Source organism: Mesoplodon mirus (genome assembly GCF_964341445.2).
Source record: "Mesoplodon mirus genome assembly, chromosome: 5".
In the NCBI taxonomy this organism is placed as follows: domain Eukaryota; kingdom Metazoa; phylum Chordata; class Mammalia; order Artiodactyla; family Ziphiidae; genus Mesoplodon; species Mesoplodon mirus.
The window spans coordinates 15,576,378-15,590,781 of NC_138980.1; the positions used below are offsets into that span (position 1 = coordinate 15,576,378).

General features: G+C 51.2%; 1 protein-coding gene across 1 annotated transcript in view; it reads right to left on the reverse strand.

Moving 5' to 3' along the window:
• STK10 (serine/threonine kinase 10) overlaps positions 1 to 14,404 on the reverse strand; it is a 126,521-nt gene that overhangs the window by 43,355 nt on the left and 68,762 nt on the right. The window contains exons 5-8 of the mRNA XM_082623856.1: positions 11,856 to 11,928; positions 10,685 to 10,879; positions 10,020 to 10,101; positions 1,683 to 1,817 (exon numbers count right to left, since the gene is read on the reverse strand). Coding sequence (XP_082479982.1) covers positions 1,683 to 1,817; positions 10,020 to 10,101; positions 10,685 to 10,879; positions 11,856 to 11,928 — 485 coding nt within the window. The remainder of the gene's footprint in view (positions 1 to 1,682; positions 1,818 to 10,019; positions 10,102 to 10,684; positions 10,880 to 11,855; positions 11,929 to 14,404) is intronic.

Consider the following 14,404-nt stretch of genomic DNA (forward strand, 5'->3'; position numbering starts at 1 on the left):
GGTGAGTACCCACACAGCCACCTTCCAGGTCAGGAATGGGACACTGTCCCAGTCCTGAGACCCTGACCTGTGTCCACCCTCCCCCTGACACAATCATTGTCCTGACTTTGATCTCTAAGTGTTATAGGTCAGTTTGTCTGCTTTTAAACTTGATATTAACAGAATCATACCATAAGCACCCTCTTGTGCTTTTTTTTTTTTTTTTTTTTTTGTGGTACGCGGGCCTCTCACTGTCGCGGCATCATCTCCCGTTGCGGAGCACAGGCTCCAGACGCACAGGCTCAGTGGCCATGGCTCACAGGCCCAGCCGCCCAGCGGCATGTGGGATCTTCCCGGACCGGGGCATGAACCCGCGTCCCCTGCATCGGCAGGCGGACTCTCAACCACTGCGCCACCAGGGAAGCCCATCTCTTGTGCTTTTTTAACCTTGGATATGGAATCTTCAGAAGCAACTCTAATCCACCTTCTATTCAGCACCCAGAGCAATGATGGTTCAAAAATTCAGATCTGATCCTGACATCCACACAGCAACGCCCAGCCCCTGCCTGAAACCCTCATGGCCCCCCACTGTCTTCATGACAAAGACCAGCCTTCTGCCTGCGGAGAAACCAGGTGGGACGTGACACTTTCTGCCTCTTCCCCATCCTCGCTGCCCGCCCCCTCCTGGAACCAGGCCCCAGACACGCTGCTTGCCCCTCCCACTCCCAGCCCACACCTGGCCCTGCCACCTAAGAGCTCAGCGACTGCACCACTCGAACCTCAGTTTCCCCATCTGTAAAATGGAGCCTGGGTTCTCCTCTGTCTGAGTTGCAGGATGCCCGGCACCCAGCGGTGGCTCAGTAAGGGCTGTGGTTACTGTGCTGATTCCACTCGTCCTCCTTGGGGCGTCCCTTCCTCGTCCTGGTGAGGATTCACACCAGCTCAGGCTCCTCCCAGGAATGAATTAAACTTGAGAAAGTGCTGTACTCTCCACCCCCAACAGTCCAGGCCCTCCCTCATTAGGTCCACGGCACCATCTGTATAGCAAATCTCCCCTCCTGGGGGAGGCTCTCCCCAAATGGCTAGACCAGGGATCCGAAAGTAGAAGCTCAGGACAGAAGCCAGCCCACAGACGTGTTTTGTTTGGCTCAAATGTTTTATAAAAATGTAAATTAGCTTTAATTTAAATTTACAGCCAGCCAAGCACTGAAGCTTGCAGATGGGTTACGAATATGCCAAGACCTGGGTCCCCTGGGCACTCAGGGCAGCCAGACGGGGTCTGGGGTGGCCGGAGTCCTTCGTTCGGCCCGTTGCCTCTGATTACGTGCAGCCTTTATGTGCATTGATCCCACAGTGTGCTACACGCATCCTCATTTTGTATGTGAGCCACAACAGATAAAAGGCTGGGAAGCAAAATGAGTCAACTACCAACTTTTAAAACCTGGAAGATCTCATATAAAACTCTGATTCCTGGTCTTCCCTGAAAACGCACAGGATTTGGTCAACACGCCCTGCTGCCTAATCCCGGCCCACGTGCTGTCTTACGTAACTGGTGGCGTGGGGGCCTGTGACCTCTGAGCTGGGGATAAACAGAAAGGAACCCTTCCTGCACCGCCCGGGCCACTCCCACACCAGCCAAGGCCTGCGGGGATCCCGTGCCTCCCGCACGCCCCACCCCCCACCCCCGTTCCTCCAGGCCTTACAGAGGTGGCATCCCCCGAGTCCTCCTCTTCCCCCTCATCCCGGCCGTCTTCAATCTCCTCCATCACTTCAGCCTTGGCTTCGGCCACCAGTTCCCGCAGAGCCTTGTTGCTGGTGATGCTGCTGACGAAGGGATGCTGAGGGTGGGCAAGACAGCTGGGTTAGAACCACTGTGGGCTGGGGGGTGAGGAGGGGCAGCCAAGGCTGGGGGAGGCGATCCCCCAGGCGGAGAAGGCCAGCGGCATCCCTGAGCGAAACGTGAACAGGAACTTGGTCAGGCAGACCCAGAGGCAGCTCAGAAAGTCCTGTGTGTGGTGGAAAGTGCGCCAGCTCTGCCACTCACCAGCTGTGTGACACTGAGCAAGTCCCCTTCCCTCTCTGAGCTACAGGCTTCTCACCTCTGAAGTGGAGACAATAATGCCAGACCCACAGGGAAGGCGTGAGGATGGAATGAGATCACCCGAAGGGAAGAGCTTAGCCCAAAGCGGGAGCAGAAGTCATGTTTCAGGAGGTTTGTTTATTTGTTAATTTACTTTTTTAAAAGGTTTTCATATATGGTTTTAAAAATATAATATATACAGTATATACATGCATATACACACATACACTTTATTGAAGAATTACTTACACACAGTAAAGTTCACAAATCATTAAGCTCAGGGACTTTTTCCATACATACACACCTGGTGTAACCACCACCCAGCTTAAGACACAGACCATTTCCATCACCTCGAGAAGGTCCCCATTCCCCGTGCAGTCAACCTCACTCCCCACAGCCACCCAGCTCCAGAGACTAGGTTTGCCTTCTCTTTAACTTCATCTGAACAGAATCATAGAGTACGTATTCTTTTGTGGTTGGTTTTCTTCACTCAACACAAGTTGAGCTGAGACTATGAGATCCACCTACCCTGTTGCATATGTCGGTAAACTCTTCCCTTTTGATTCCCGTGCAGTATTCTACCACGTGACTCTGTCACGGTTTGTGTATTCTTCCTGCTGTTGCTGGCCATTTGTGTTGTTTCCCATTTGGGGCAACTATTAATAAAGCTGCTATGAACATGCTCGTATAGGTCTCAGGGTGGATGTGTGTGTTTGCAAAATCTTGAGGCCAAGTAGTGTATGTTCTATTCCTAGGTGTTTACAGAAATGTCACGTCTTTAAAAAGGGAAGGCTCTTTCACGGACCTTGGAAAACACCAAAGCTTTTAAGGCCTCAGCAGATGGTAAATCAGCCCGAAGATCTCCCTGGTGCAAGACTGTCTCTGAGCATCTTGTCCCCAGCACCAGGTTGTGGACAGGGACATGGGATTCCTCAATTCCCCACACTCACTTAGAAAGGCATTGGCAGGGGCGGGATGGGGCAGTTGTTAGGTTGGAATTTGCTCATTTGAAATGCACAGGAAGGCTCTGATGAAATTCACTGTTTTTACTGTCAGTTATCAGAGGAGGAACAGTGTCAACAAGATTGCAGGGAAGTATTTAAATGACTAAAGAGAATAAATTTTCTAACACCTTGAAAACACATTCACAGCTGATAGGTCCACTACAAATCGTTCCTAACTGCTTGTTCATTCTTATCTGTTTAATACATTTGTGGAAGGCCAGAGGCAACACCCTATTCAACCTGGGCACCCCACTCTGCACGCGGGAAAGCAATACGCCTCACTCCTTTTAAAGAGCCCTGTCATTCAGATCTTCCTAAACCAGCCTGACTTTCTCTGGTTAGTCCAAACTAGTAAAGACGTGAAGAATTTTATTTCTTATCTTTCTCTCCCACACCCCCCGTTCATTCGTTGATTCATGCCTCAGCCCCATGTTGAGGCCAGTGATGTGCCAGGTGCTGAAATAAGGCCAAACAAGCAGACAGGCAAGCTCCCTGGCCTTGGGGGCTCGCAGCTGAGAGGGAAAGACAATGGGCACGTAACCAAACTGACAAGATCATTTTTCAGATCAGGTAATAGGATAGGCTGGAGGAACGTGGGCCTGGATTGGTGCGGTGGGTGGGTGGCGGGAGAGTCTGCCTAGGTCTTTGGGCAGAGGGCCCTCCTTGGGAGGTGACATTCAAGCTGAGCCCTGAGGGATGTGAAGGAGCCGGCCAGGGAAAGATCTGGGCACAGAGAATTCCACGCAGGGGGAGCAGCACGTACAAGGGCTGCAGCAGAGCAGTGATATAAAGAGTTACCCTTTGAAGGCGTCACTCTGGCTGCTGTGTGGCTCCAAAAGGTCTTGAATTGGAATATTAATAAGGATGTACTAATCGTGAGAGGCAGGAGAGTATAGCAGTGAAGATTGCTGGCTCTAGACTCGAGAGCCAGGCTGCCTGGAATAAAATCCCACTTCCACCAACTTGGGGAAGTCACTCAACCTCTCTGAGCCTCAGTTTGCTCATCTGTATACTGGGAATAATAGTATGGCTGTTCTAAGCATTGTAGCAAGAGCTCAAAATACAGCAGCCATCATCTGTATCATCATCACCACTACCGTCATTCCTAAAGCCACCATCATCACCACCATCACTACCGCCCCTGCCATCACCATGCCGACCATTCCTACCACTGCCACTATGATCATCACTGCCATCACCAGCAGCAGAACCACAGTCAGGGAAGCCTTTAAGCACCATTCCCTCCTGCATCCCCAGAGTGCAGCTTTTTGGAACTGAAGGTCAGAATCAGATCCCAAAAGCTTCCCGAGCTTCACACTGCACAACCTCACACATGTGAACTTGAGCAAGAAGCCACGGGACACTTCACTGCAGTTGCTGAAGCAGATGCGGCAGAAACAAATAAACAAATAGGGTTGAGAATTTAGAGAAGTTTAACAAACACAGGCTTCTGGAAATACCAGGTTTTCATCAGGCCATATCACATATTGACCAAATTAGTGACTCTTAAGCTTGGCCAGGAGCCTTGCTTTCTTGAGGTTGAATATCTTCTGCATGGCCTCCCTTGAGCACCCCGGGGTCTTCAGGAAGCGGAGGGGGAGGCATGGGAAAGAAAGCCTCTGACAGAGGGGCAGGTGAGCAGGGCCATTCCCCTGGACGCCAAGCTCCTGGAATCCCCGGGCGAGAGGGGCTGGCAGATGGGGCGGGCCCTCCTGTGTCTGATTAGGCCCGGAACACTGTTCTGTAAACTGGTCTGGGACACAAAGCACAGACCACCTCCTCCACTGCATCAGCTCTGCTACTTCCAGGGTTGTGTTTAGAAAAGACGTTTCAGGGCTTCCCTGGTGGCACAGTGGTTGAGAATCCGCCTGCCGAAGGGGACACGGGTTCGTGCCCCAGTCTGGAAGGATCCCACATGCCGCGGAGCGGCTGGGCCCATGAGCCATGGCCTCTGAGCTGGCGCGTCCGGAGCCTGTGCTCCGCAATGGGAGAGGCCACAACAGTGAGAGGCCCGTGTACCGCAAAAAAAAAAAAAAAAAACAACAACAACAGAAAAGACGTTTCAACTGCCAAGCTGCCAAGGCCCATTAGAGACAAAGCCCAGCACAGAAGGGTGCGGGACCTTCCCCGGTGGCCAGTGCACTGTGCACCTGCACAGGGACAGGCTGGTCTGGGCACATGGGTCCCTAGAAAGGTGCTCGGTCACCCCCGTGGAAGACCCAGATCAGAGGGAAACTCAGCCGTCTGCTCCTTCAGGAAGATGAAAAGCTGTTCTGTGCTGTCTCTGCAGGGAGCCCCAAGGTGTCACAGAGCTCGCCAGCTGGCACCCACCCTCTGGCCAGGACCTCTCCTTCCATCTACGCAGTCATGCTTCCCAAGAACTTGAGCCTAGTTTTCCTGTGTGCTTAGAAACCATCAGCCGGGGTGTCCCACACTCCAAGACTGGCTTTAGAAAACGCCTAATAACACTTCCAAGCTTTCAGGTGTCAGCATCTTTCCTTCAGTCCTCCTTCCCTCCCTCCTAACTTTATGCCATCTCTCTTTCTTTCCTTCATTCATTCAGAGGGGCAACTTACTAGAGTGGTCAAAAGAACAGGCTTTGGAACCAGATGACCAGGATCAGACATCAGCTCTGTCACTTACACACTGTGTGACTTCGTGCAGGCTACCTAACCTCTCTGTGCTTCAGTTTTATCATCTGTTTGACAGAGATCCAAAGAGTACCTATTATATAGGGTTGTCATGAGGATTAAAGTAGCTAACATTTGCTAAGCATTTAGAATAGAACCTGGCATGGAGAAGAGGTGACATAACACTTTGTTAAGTAAAAATAAGTAAATGTATTTAACGAAGGCCCTCTCCATACCAGGTACTACTCTGGATGAATGGGGCACATCAGTGAAAGCAAAAATGAAAACAAAAACAAAGACTGCTGTCCCCAGGGAGCTGACATGCTAGTCAGGGAAATCAACGATAAACTTAATAAACATGTAAGTTATATACTATAAGCGCTATGTGCCATGGAAAATCAAAAGTAGAGCAGGGGAAGGAGAATTAGGAATGTGAGGGTGCAGGAGGTTTTAAACAGGGTACTTGGGGGAGGCCTCACTGAGAAGCTGCCATTTGAGCAATGACTTGAAGAGAAAGAGTCAGCCATGGAGGTGTCTAGGGGAAGAGCATCCCTGGCATAGTGGACAGGCAGTGCAAAGGCCCCGAGGCTGGAGTGTGCCTGGAGTGTCTGAAGAGTAGCAAGGAGGCTGGTTGGCTGGGGAAGAGTGAGGGGGCAAGAGGAAGAGAAGTCTGAGGAGTCAAGGTGGGGTGGGCAGACCTTGCAGGTCACTGAGACTCTGGATTTTACCCTGAGTAAGATGGGAGCCATTAAGGGGCTTTGGACTCAGGAGGTATAGGAGCTGACTTATGTTTTTCCCTCTGGCTGCAGTGGAGGTGGTGAGAAGTGGCTGGATCCTGGGCATGCTCTGAAGCCAGGGACAACAGGATTCCCTGGTAGAATGGATACAGAGTGTGTGAGAAAGAGAGAGGTTAAGGATGCTTGCGAGGTTTGGGGCCTGACTGCTGGCAAGGTGGGGCTGCCATCAAATGAGACAGGAAAGCCATCGCTAGAGCATATTTGGAGAAAGATGGGGGCGCTCAGTTGCGGACGTGTTAAGTTTGAGATATCTATGGACACCTAAAGGGGTGGAGGGTAAACAGCCAGATACAAGGGCCTGTGGGCGAGGAGGGCGGTCTGGACTGCAGGCAGAAATGTGGGAGTCATGGCGAACAGACGAGCCCATCAAGGTGATGGAGACGGAGGAAAAGGCCCTGGCGCACTTCACGTTAATGAGCTGGAGAAACAGGAGCAGGTGAAGGAGACAGACGAGTGGCCAGTGAGAAGGAAGGAAACCAAGAAAGCGTGGAGACCTGACATCAGGCATTGACAGCCAAGGGGAAGGGGGTCGCCTGTGGCTGCTGCTGAGTCCAGCAAGACCAGCACCAAGGCCTGAGCTGACCACGAAGTCCAGAAGGTACTAACGACCTTGACAAGAATGCTGTGTTAGAACAGGGTGGGTTTAAGAGCAAATTCAACAAGTGCACGCTGCGCACCGGATGTGTGACAGCCACGACGCTGAAGACAGCAGGTGGGTACAGAATCGCATCCACTCACACACTTCCGTGATGCAAGCACGACCCTCCTCCTACAGAGGAGGAAACTGAGGCTCAGAGTGAGGACCACTCGGGTTTCAGGAGGGTGAGCCTGATTTCAGAGCCCGGGTTACCACCAAGTGATATGGTCCCAACAAAATATCCGTGCAAGCGAATGAATGGATCATAAATCAGCGGGGGCATAAGTCAGTCAGCTGAAGGCAGGATGCAGGGCAAGAGGAGGGGCCGGGAGGAACGTGTGGGCCACAGGCAGATGTGAGGCTCTGGAGGGTGTGCTGGCAAGTCAAGGTCTGGGCTTACCTGTGGCCACTCCAGGTCAGGTGACCTCGGCAGGCCACTTCCCTGCCATGAGCCTCAGGGTCCTCACCTAAGGGGGTAACGATGCCCCACCCTCCCTAACTCAGAGACGAACAGGCACGTGGAAAAAACTGAGGGCAGCCTAAGCTCTGAAAGGAGCTTTCTTTGTCTGGAGGGATCTCTACTTTCTTCTGCCACCCTTGTGTCTCAGTGAAGAGTCCTCTGGCAGGACGTTTTTTTCTCCACTATGGAACGGAAATTCCTGGCTCTGGCTGAGGCTCCTGGGCTGCCACGAGGGGATGAGGGACAGCTGGTCTCTTCCTGACAGCATATCCTGGAGGCCAGATGTATCAGGCCAGGAGGTGCCTGCTCATGGGAAACAATTGGCCCCAGGAGCTTGGAGCTTTTGCATCTGACAGTGACGGCAGGCCCACGCACCCCCACCCCTGGTTGGCCTGGTCCAGTCCCTTGCCGACGCCACCCACCAAACGCCGCAATACCCCGAAAAGAAGGCCTCTGGTAACTCCAGCCGTGTGCTTTCAAATGTAATGCAGAAATCTACAAGGAACAATCATGAGCCCCAGCAGACACCCCACTCTGCATCCTCGCTCCTTTCCATTTTTTAATAACTCAATTCAATGCAACAACTCTTCACTGCGCACAGCACTTAACAACTAAGCTAAGCGCTTTACAGTGTCTTCTCACTTAACCCTGTAAGGGCGGCCTGGCTATCATCCTCACTTCAGAGTGAGAACAGGGTCACAGAGAGGTTAAGCCCCCTGAGCAGGGTCTCACAGCCAGTAAGTGGCAGAGCTGGGATTTGAACCCAGGACTTTCCAACCCCAGTCCACACACTGAATCACTGTGCTACACATCCCAGAGGGATGCACTGTGGCCCAGAGTGCCAACCACAGCCCCAGCACCTGGCGCACAGTAAGTCGGGGCTTGGGAGAAGCGGCTGAATGTGAAGAAAGACTCGAGTGCACGGTGGAGCGTCGGCCCCCTTAGCTCCCACCACACGAAGGTGGAAGGACCAGAGTGGACAGGCCACATTACCCAGGCCCACTTCCTCTCCCTCTCCCAACAGCACTGGTGGCCCGGGGACTGGGATCGGCCGCGCTAGAGACAGCCGGGTGTTTCCAAACACAGCTGCAAACACTCTGAACACTCACCCCGCCAGGACACGAGGCATCGGCCCCGGGCAAGTGCAGCTCGCAGCTACCTCCAATATTCCAAAGAGGTTCAAGGAAACAGTCATCCACTTCCCCACCTGGAGTCCGTTCAGCCAGCTCAGGGGATGCTCCCTGAGTCAGCTGTCATCCTGGCTGGTCTTGGAGATTCCACACCCAATAGCCAGAGGAGCCTTGTAAGTGTAAGTCAGATGGTGTCTCCCTCCTCCAAACCCTCACGGGTGCGCCATCACACACAGGGTGAAGCCTGCATCCTCCCGAGGTCCTGTATGACCCGCCATGACCTGGTCCCCCTCCTCTTTGAAAGGCCTGCTTCCACCGTTGGTCTTTCGCCAGGAACTTGGATTTGGGGAAGGTTCCCCCCATTAACTGATAAGAGGGGCCAGCTCTGCCTGAACTGCAAGCGAGGTGGCCCATGCTGAACGCCTGCCAGCCTTCTGCAGTCTGGAACCCTGCCCGTGCCAGGCAGAGGCTGCCCACGTGGCCAGCCCCCAGTGAAACCCTGGGCCCCGAGCTCTCCGCCGTGCTTCGCAGGTAAACACCTCACACGTGTCACCACGATGCACAGCTGGGGGAACTAAGCACAGACCGTGTGACTCCACTGGAAGGGGACTCTGGAAGCTCCTGCCTGGCTTCCCTCAGGTGTCTTTTCCTCTGTATCTTTTTGCTGTAATAAGTCATAGTGGAGAGTACGACTAGATGCTGCGTCCCGAGTGTCCTCTTAGGGAAGCACTGAACCTGGGGGTGGACACGCCCCCGTACTGCTCCGATCTCATCTCCAGCCCTGCCCCCCTCCTCACCCCGGCTCCTGCACCCTGGCCCCCCGGCTCTCCCGGCTGCACCAATCGGGCCCCCATCCTAGGCCTTCACCTCTGCTCCTGAGCACCATGTGCCTGGCCCCCCGGCCTCCTTTGGGTGTCTGTGCACAGAGCCCCTAGTGTCCTCCTTTTATAGGAGAGCAACCCCGCCCAGGCCCCCCTCCCCTGTGCTGTTCTCTTTTCCTCCACAGCCCTGCTCTCCACCTGCCACGTGCACTGTCTGCTCATCAGCTGCCTGTCTCCCCCACTGGAAGGTAAGCTCCTTGGGCACAGGAGTCTGGGGGCTCCCTTACCACAGCCAGCCCTCCCCGCACGAGGGCCGGCACGTGGCAGGTGCTCAGGGAACGTCGGCCGATGAGTGAACAGTTGTGCACACCATCGCCTGGGCTGGGGGAGGACGAACCCAGCTTCCAGGTCACGGGTGATCTGTCCACAGGAAGGGCTGGGCAGAGGGACAGGCAGCCACCCGGGAGAGGGGACCACTCACCTCCAGGAGCTGTGCAGCGCTGGGCCGGGTCTCCGGGTTCTTATCCAGGGCCGTCTTCAGGAAGTCTCGGAACTCCGCAGACCTGGGAGGACAGACAGGTAAGCTGGGAGCGGGCGAGAGCCGAGAAAACTCCCCACATCACTGACTCCACTCTCCTGGGAGGCGCGTGCTTCCCAAACACGCCCTTCAAGGGACAAAGGGCGCCTTTATAAGCTACATGGCAGAGGCGACGGGGCCTTCAAGATGCCCTTCTCGTCACAGACATCACCAACAGAGAGGATGTGGAAATCAGAGGAGCAGGGACCTGCCCGAGGGCACACAGTGAAACACAGCAGTGCTGGGGTTCGAGCCCCAATTCCCAGCCCAGGGTTGTGCCACGTGGCTGCTGGGGCTCACGTGGGCTCTTACTCCTGCAGTGGGATCCGGCTTATCTGGGTTACCCGTTCTCTCTGATGGAGAGCCTATGTCCACAGCAGAGAGGGAGAAAAGAGCCAGGAGGGTCCAGGGAGCTCAGAGAGGCCTGCAGACCCCCAGGCCCAACCGCTCCCCAACTGCGGAGCCCAGCAGCGACGGCAGAGCCCTGGCACCCCGCATCCCCTCACCCCGCATCCCAGGCCCACTGGCCGTCCAGCAAACACCCTCAGGCAGGCCTCCTGGCCACTTACCACTTAGAAGGCGTGAGTAGCGTGGGAGGGTCCGACTTGGCAATCTTGAGCAGGACCCGCATGGGGTTGAGCTCGTGGTGCGGGGGCTCGATCTGGGCCATCTCAATCAGAGTGATGCCCAGGGACCAGATGTCGGCTTTGTAGTCATATGGGGTGTCCTTCATGGTCTCACACATCACCACCTCGGGAGCCATCCTGAACCAACCAAGGGACAACAGAGGGCTCAGACCCTGGCCTCCACAGGCGCTTCTCAGAGACTCAGGGTCAAGGACCAGCACAAGCCAACATCAGGGGGTTGGCAGCACTCCCGAGTCATGATTCTCATTCCTTTCCATCCCACTGTCTTCCTTAGGACCGTTTTCTCACACAAAGACGCCTTCCAAGCGGCTCCAATGCCCAAGTCCTGCTGCAGTTCTGATTCCTACCACAAGATGGCAGCAACAATCCAGAACACAGGGTCCTGGGGAAGGGGTGGGTGGGAGCAGTGGAGAAGGTACTCAGGGAAAACTGGGGGCGGGAAGGGGGGTGAAGAGAACACAACAGCACAGAGAGAAGGGATGGGAGAGAAAAGGAGAAAGGGGAATAAAAGGGCAGAGAGAGAAAGAAAGAGTGAGTAATAAGCAAGCAAGAAAGGAACCTCACTCCAGGATGGGAAGTAAAACAGAAACTAGTTAGGTGCGAGACTGAGAGAGGTTTTTTTGTTTGTTTGCTTTTTTTTTAAAGTAATAGTTTTGGAAAAGAAGGAAACACAATGGACTGGATAAGTCTGGGGAGATTTCATATAAGCATAGGAACTGAACTTGTATTGTTCATCTTCATGGCCCTAGCCCTATGCCTGGCACTCAATCAAGAACCGTTTTTCAGGGGTGTCAGTTCTTATTAATGGAGCATTTTCTATATGCACCATCCCACTCAATCCTCACAACAGCCCATTATGTAGGTGCTATTATACCCCTGATTTTACAGGTGAGTAAACTGAGGCACACGAAGCTGAGCAACATGGCCAAGGTCTCAGCGCTAGTAAGTGAGGGGATCTGGGCTCAGACCCAGCAGGCTGATGCAGGAGCCCCTGCCTCTGTTCTCTCTCCTCTAGACCAGCCAGAGGAACCATGGAGAGTTGGAGGTGTAGCGTTCAGTCCACCATCCCATTTCCAGAAGCTACACGACTTACCAGTAAGGCGTTCCTATGAAGGAATCTCGTTTCTGCAGAGTCTTCAGATTCTTGGCAGACACACCAAAGTCAGCTGCAAGGCAAGAATCTCAGATAGAGTACTGGATGGACATTCCTCCACCCACAGCCCTGGGGCATGGACTCAGAGACACATGTTCCAAATCAACTAACAGATGCCATTTTCTAGCTAGCAAACTAGTAATCATTAAAAAACAATAATACCTACTGCTGTAAGACGTATTGAGACATGCACCTTCCTACTTGCTAATAAGAATAGAAACTGAAGGGGACTTCCCTGGTGGTCCAGTGGTTAAGAATCCACCTTCCAATGCAGGGGGTGCGGGTTCTATCCCTGGCCGAGGAACTAAGATCCTACATGCCACGGGGCAACCAAGCCTGCACGACGCAACTAGAGAGAAGCCCGTGCGCTGCAATGATGGATCCCAGGTGCCGCACCTAAGACTCAACACGGCCAATAAATAAATAAATAAATAAATAAATTTTTTTAAAAAAAGAATATAAATTGGAGAGGCTTTTAGGAAAGCAGTTTGGCAATAAATAGCAAGAACCTTTCAAATATCCATACTCTTCTGGTGCAGTACTTCCAAATCTAGAAATCTACCTTAATGGAATAATCGGGTTTTTTTTAATTTTTATTATTTATTTTATTTATTTTTTATTATTTTTGGCTGCATTGGGTCTTTGTTGCTGCGCATGGGCTTTCTCTAGTTGTGGCCAGTGGGGGCTACTCTGCATTGCAGTACACTCAGGCTTCTTACTGCGGTGGCTTCTCTTGTTGCGAAGCATGGGCTCTAGGCGTGCAGGTTTCAGTAGTTGTGGCTCACAGGTTCAGTAGTTGTGGCTCGCAGGCTCCAGAGTGCAGGCTCAGTAGTTGTGGCGCATGGGCATACTTGCTCCGTGGCATGTGGGATCTACCTGGCCCGGGGCTCGAACCTATGTCCCCTGCATTGGCAGGCGGATTCTTAACCACTGTGCCACCAGAGAAGCCCGAAATAATCTTAAATATTAAAAAAAAATTATGCATAACGATATTCATCGAAGTGCCATCATAATAGAGACGAGTTAAAAACAATCACAATTGCTTAGCTTTCAGGGAGTGATTTTAAAACTTCTTGTATGCAATATATAATATATTCTATCTTTTCCAAAAAGAATTTAAGGGACTCTCCTGGTGGTCCAGTGGTTAAGACTCCACGGTCTCAATGCAGGGGGCCCAGGTTCGATCCCTGGTCGGGGAACTAGACCCGCATGCATGCCACAACTAAGAGTTCGCACGGCACAACTAAAGGTCCCACACGCCGCAACTAAGACCTGGCACAGCCAAATAAATAAATCGTAAATAAATATTTATTAAAGAAAGAATTTAAGATGGTGTATCAAATACATACACACACACACACACACACACACACACAGAGCAAGATGAACTAGGAAACTAGGAGAGGTAAGAGAGAAGGTAAAGCGTAAACAACTGAACAGATTAAGAAAAATGTGATACACACACAGTGGAATATTTTGTAGTCATTAAAGTTTTGAAGTACTTTATTCAATATTTTAATATTAAATTATACACATTAATATTAAATTTTAACATACATTTCATAATGATAATAGGTGAGGAAGGTTAAGAGGTAGAAACTTCCCATTACAAAACAAATGAGTCACGGGGATGAAATGTACAGTGTGGGGAATATAGCCAATAATCAAGTAATATCTTTGTGTGGTGATAGATGGTAACTAGACTTATCATGGTGATCATTTTGTAATGCGTAGAAATATCGACTCACTATGCTGTGCACCAGAAACCAGCATAGTGCTGTCAATTATACTTCAAAACAAACAGACTCATAGAAAAATAGACCAGATATGTAGGGGTTCGGGGGAGGGGGAATCGGATGAAGGTGGTCAAAGGTACAAACTTGCAGTTATAAGATAAATAAGTCCTAGGGAGGCAATGTACAACGTGACAAATAGAATTAACACTGCTGGGTGTTATATATGAAAGTTGGTAACACAGTAAATCCTAAGAGTTCTCATCACAAGGAAAAACACTTTTTCTTTCATTTTGTAACTATACAAATGGATGTTCACTAAACTTATTGTGATAATCATTTCATGATATATGTAAGTCCAATCATTATGTTGTGACCTTAAACTGATACAGTGCTGAATTTCAGTTATATCTGAATAAAACTGGAAGTAAAAATAAATTAAAATTTTAAAATAACATATATTTAAATATTTCAATATTTAATAGAAAATTAAAATATTTTATTGGTATATTTATATAGGTTAAATGGGAAAGGGGGAGGATGTATATTGTATGGTCAGAATTATGCCCCACCCCCCCCACAAAAGGGCAAAAATATATTTTGAATTATTGGAGGAAATGTACCAGCCTGCTTAAATGGTTGTCTGTGGGTGGTAAGACTAGACGAGGTTTCTTCTATTTTCTGAATTCCCGAAGTTTGCTGTGAGAAACGTATATGACTTTCAGGACTAACAGAAAATAAATAAATATAATTTCT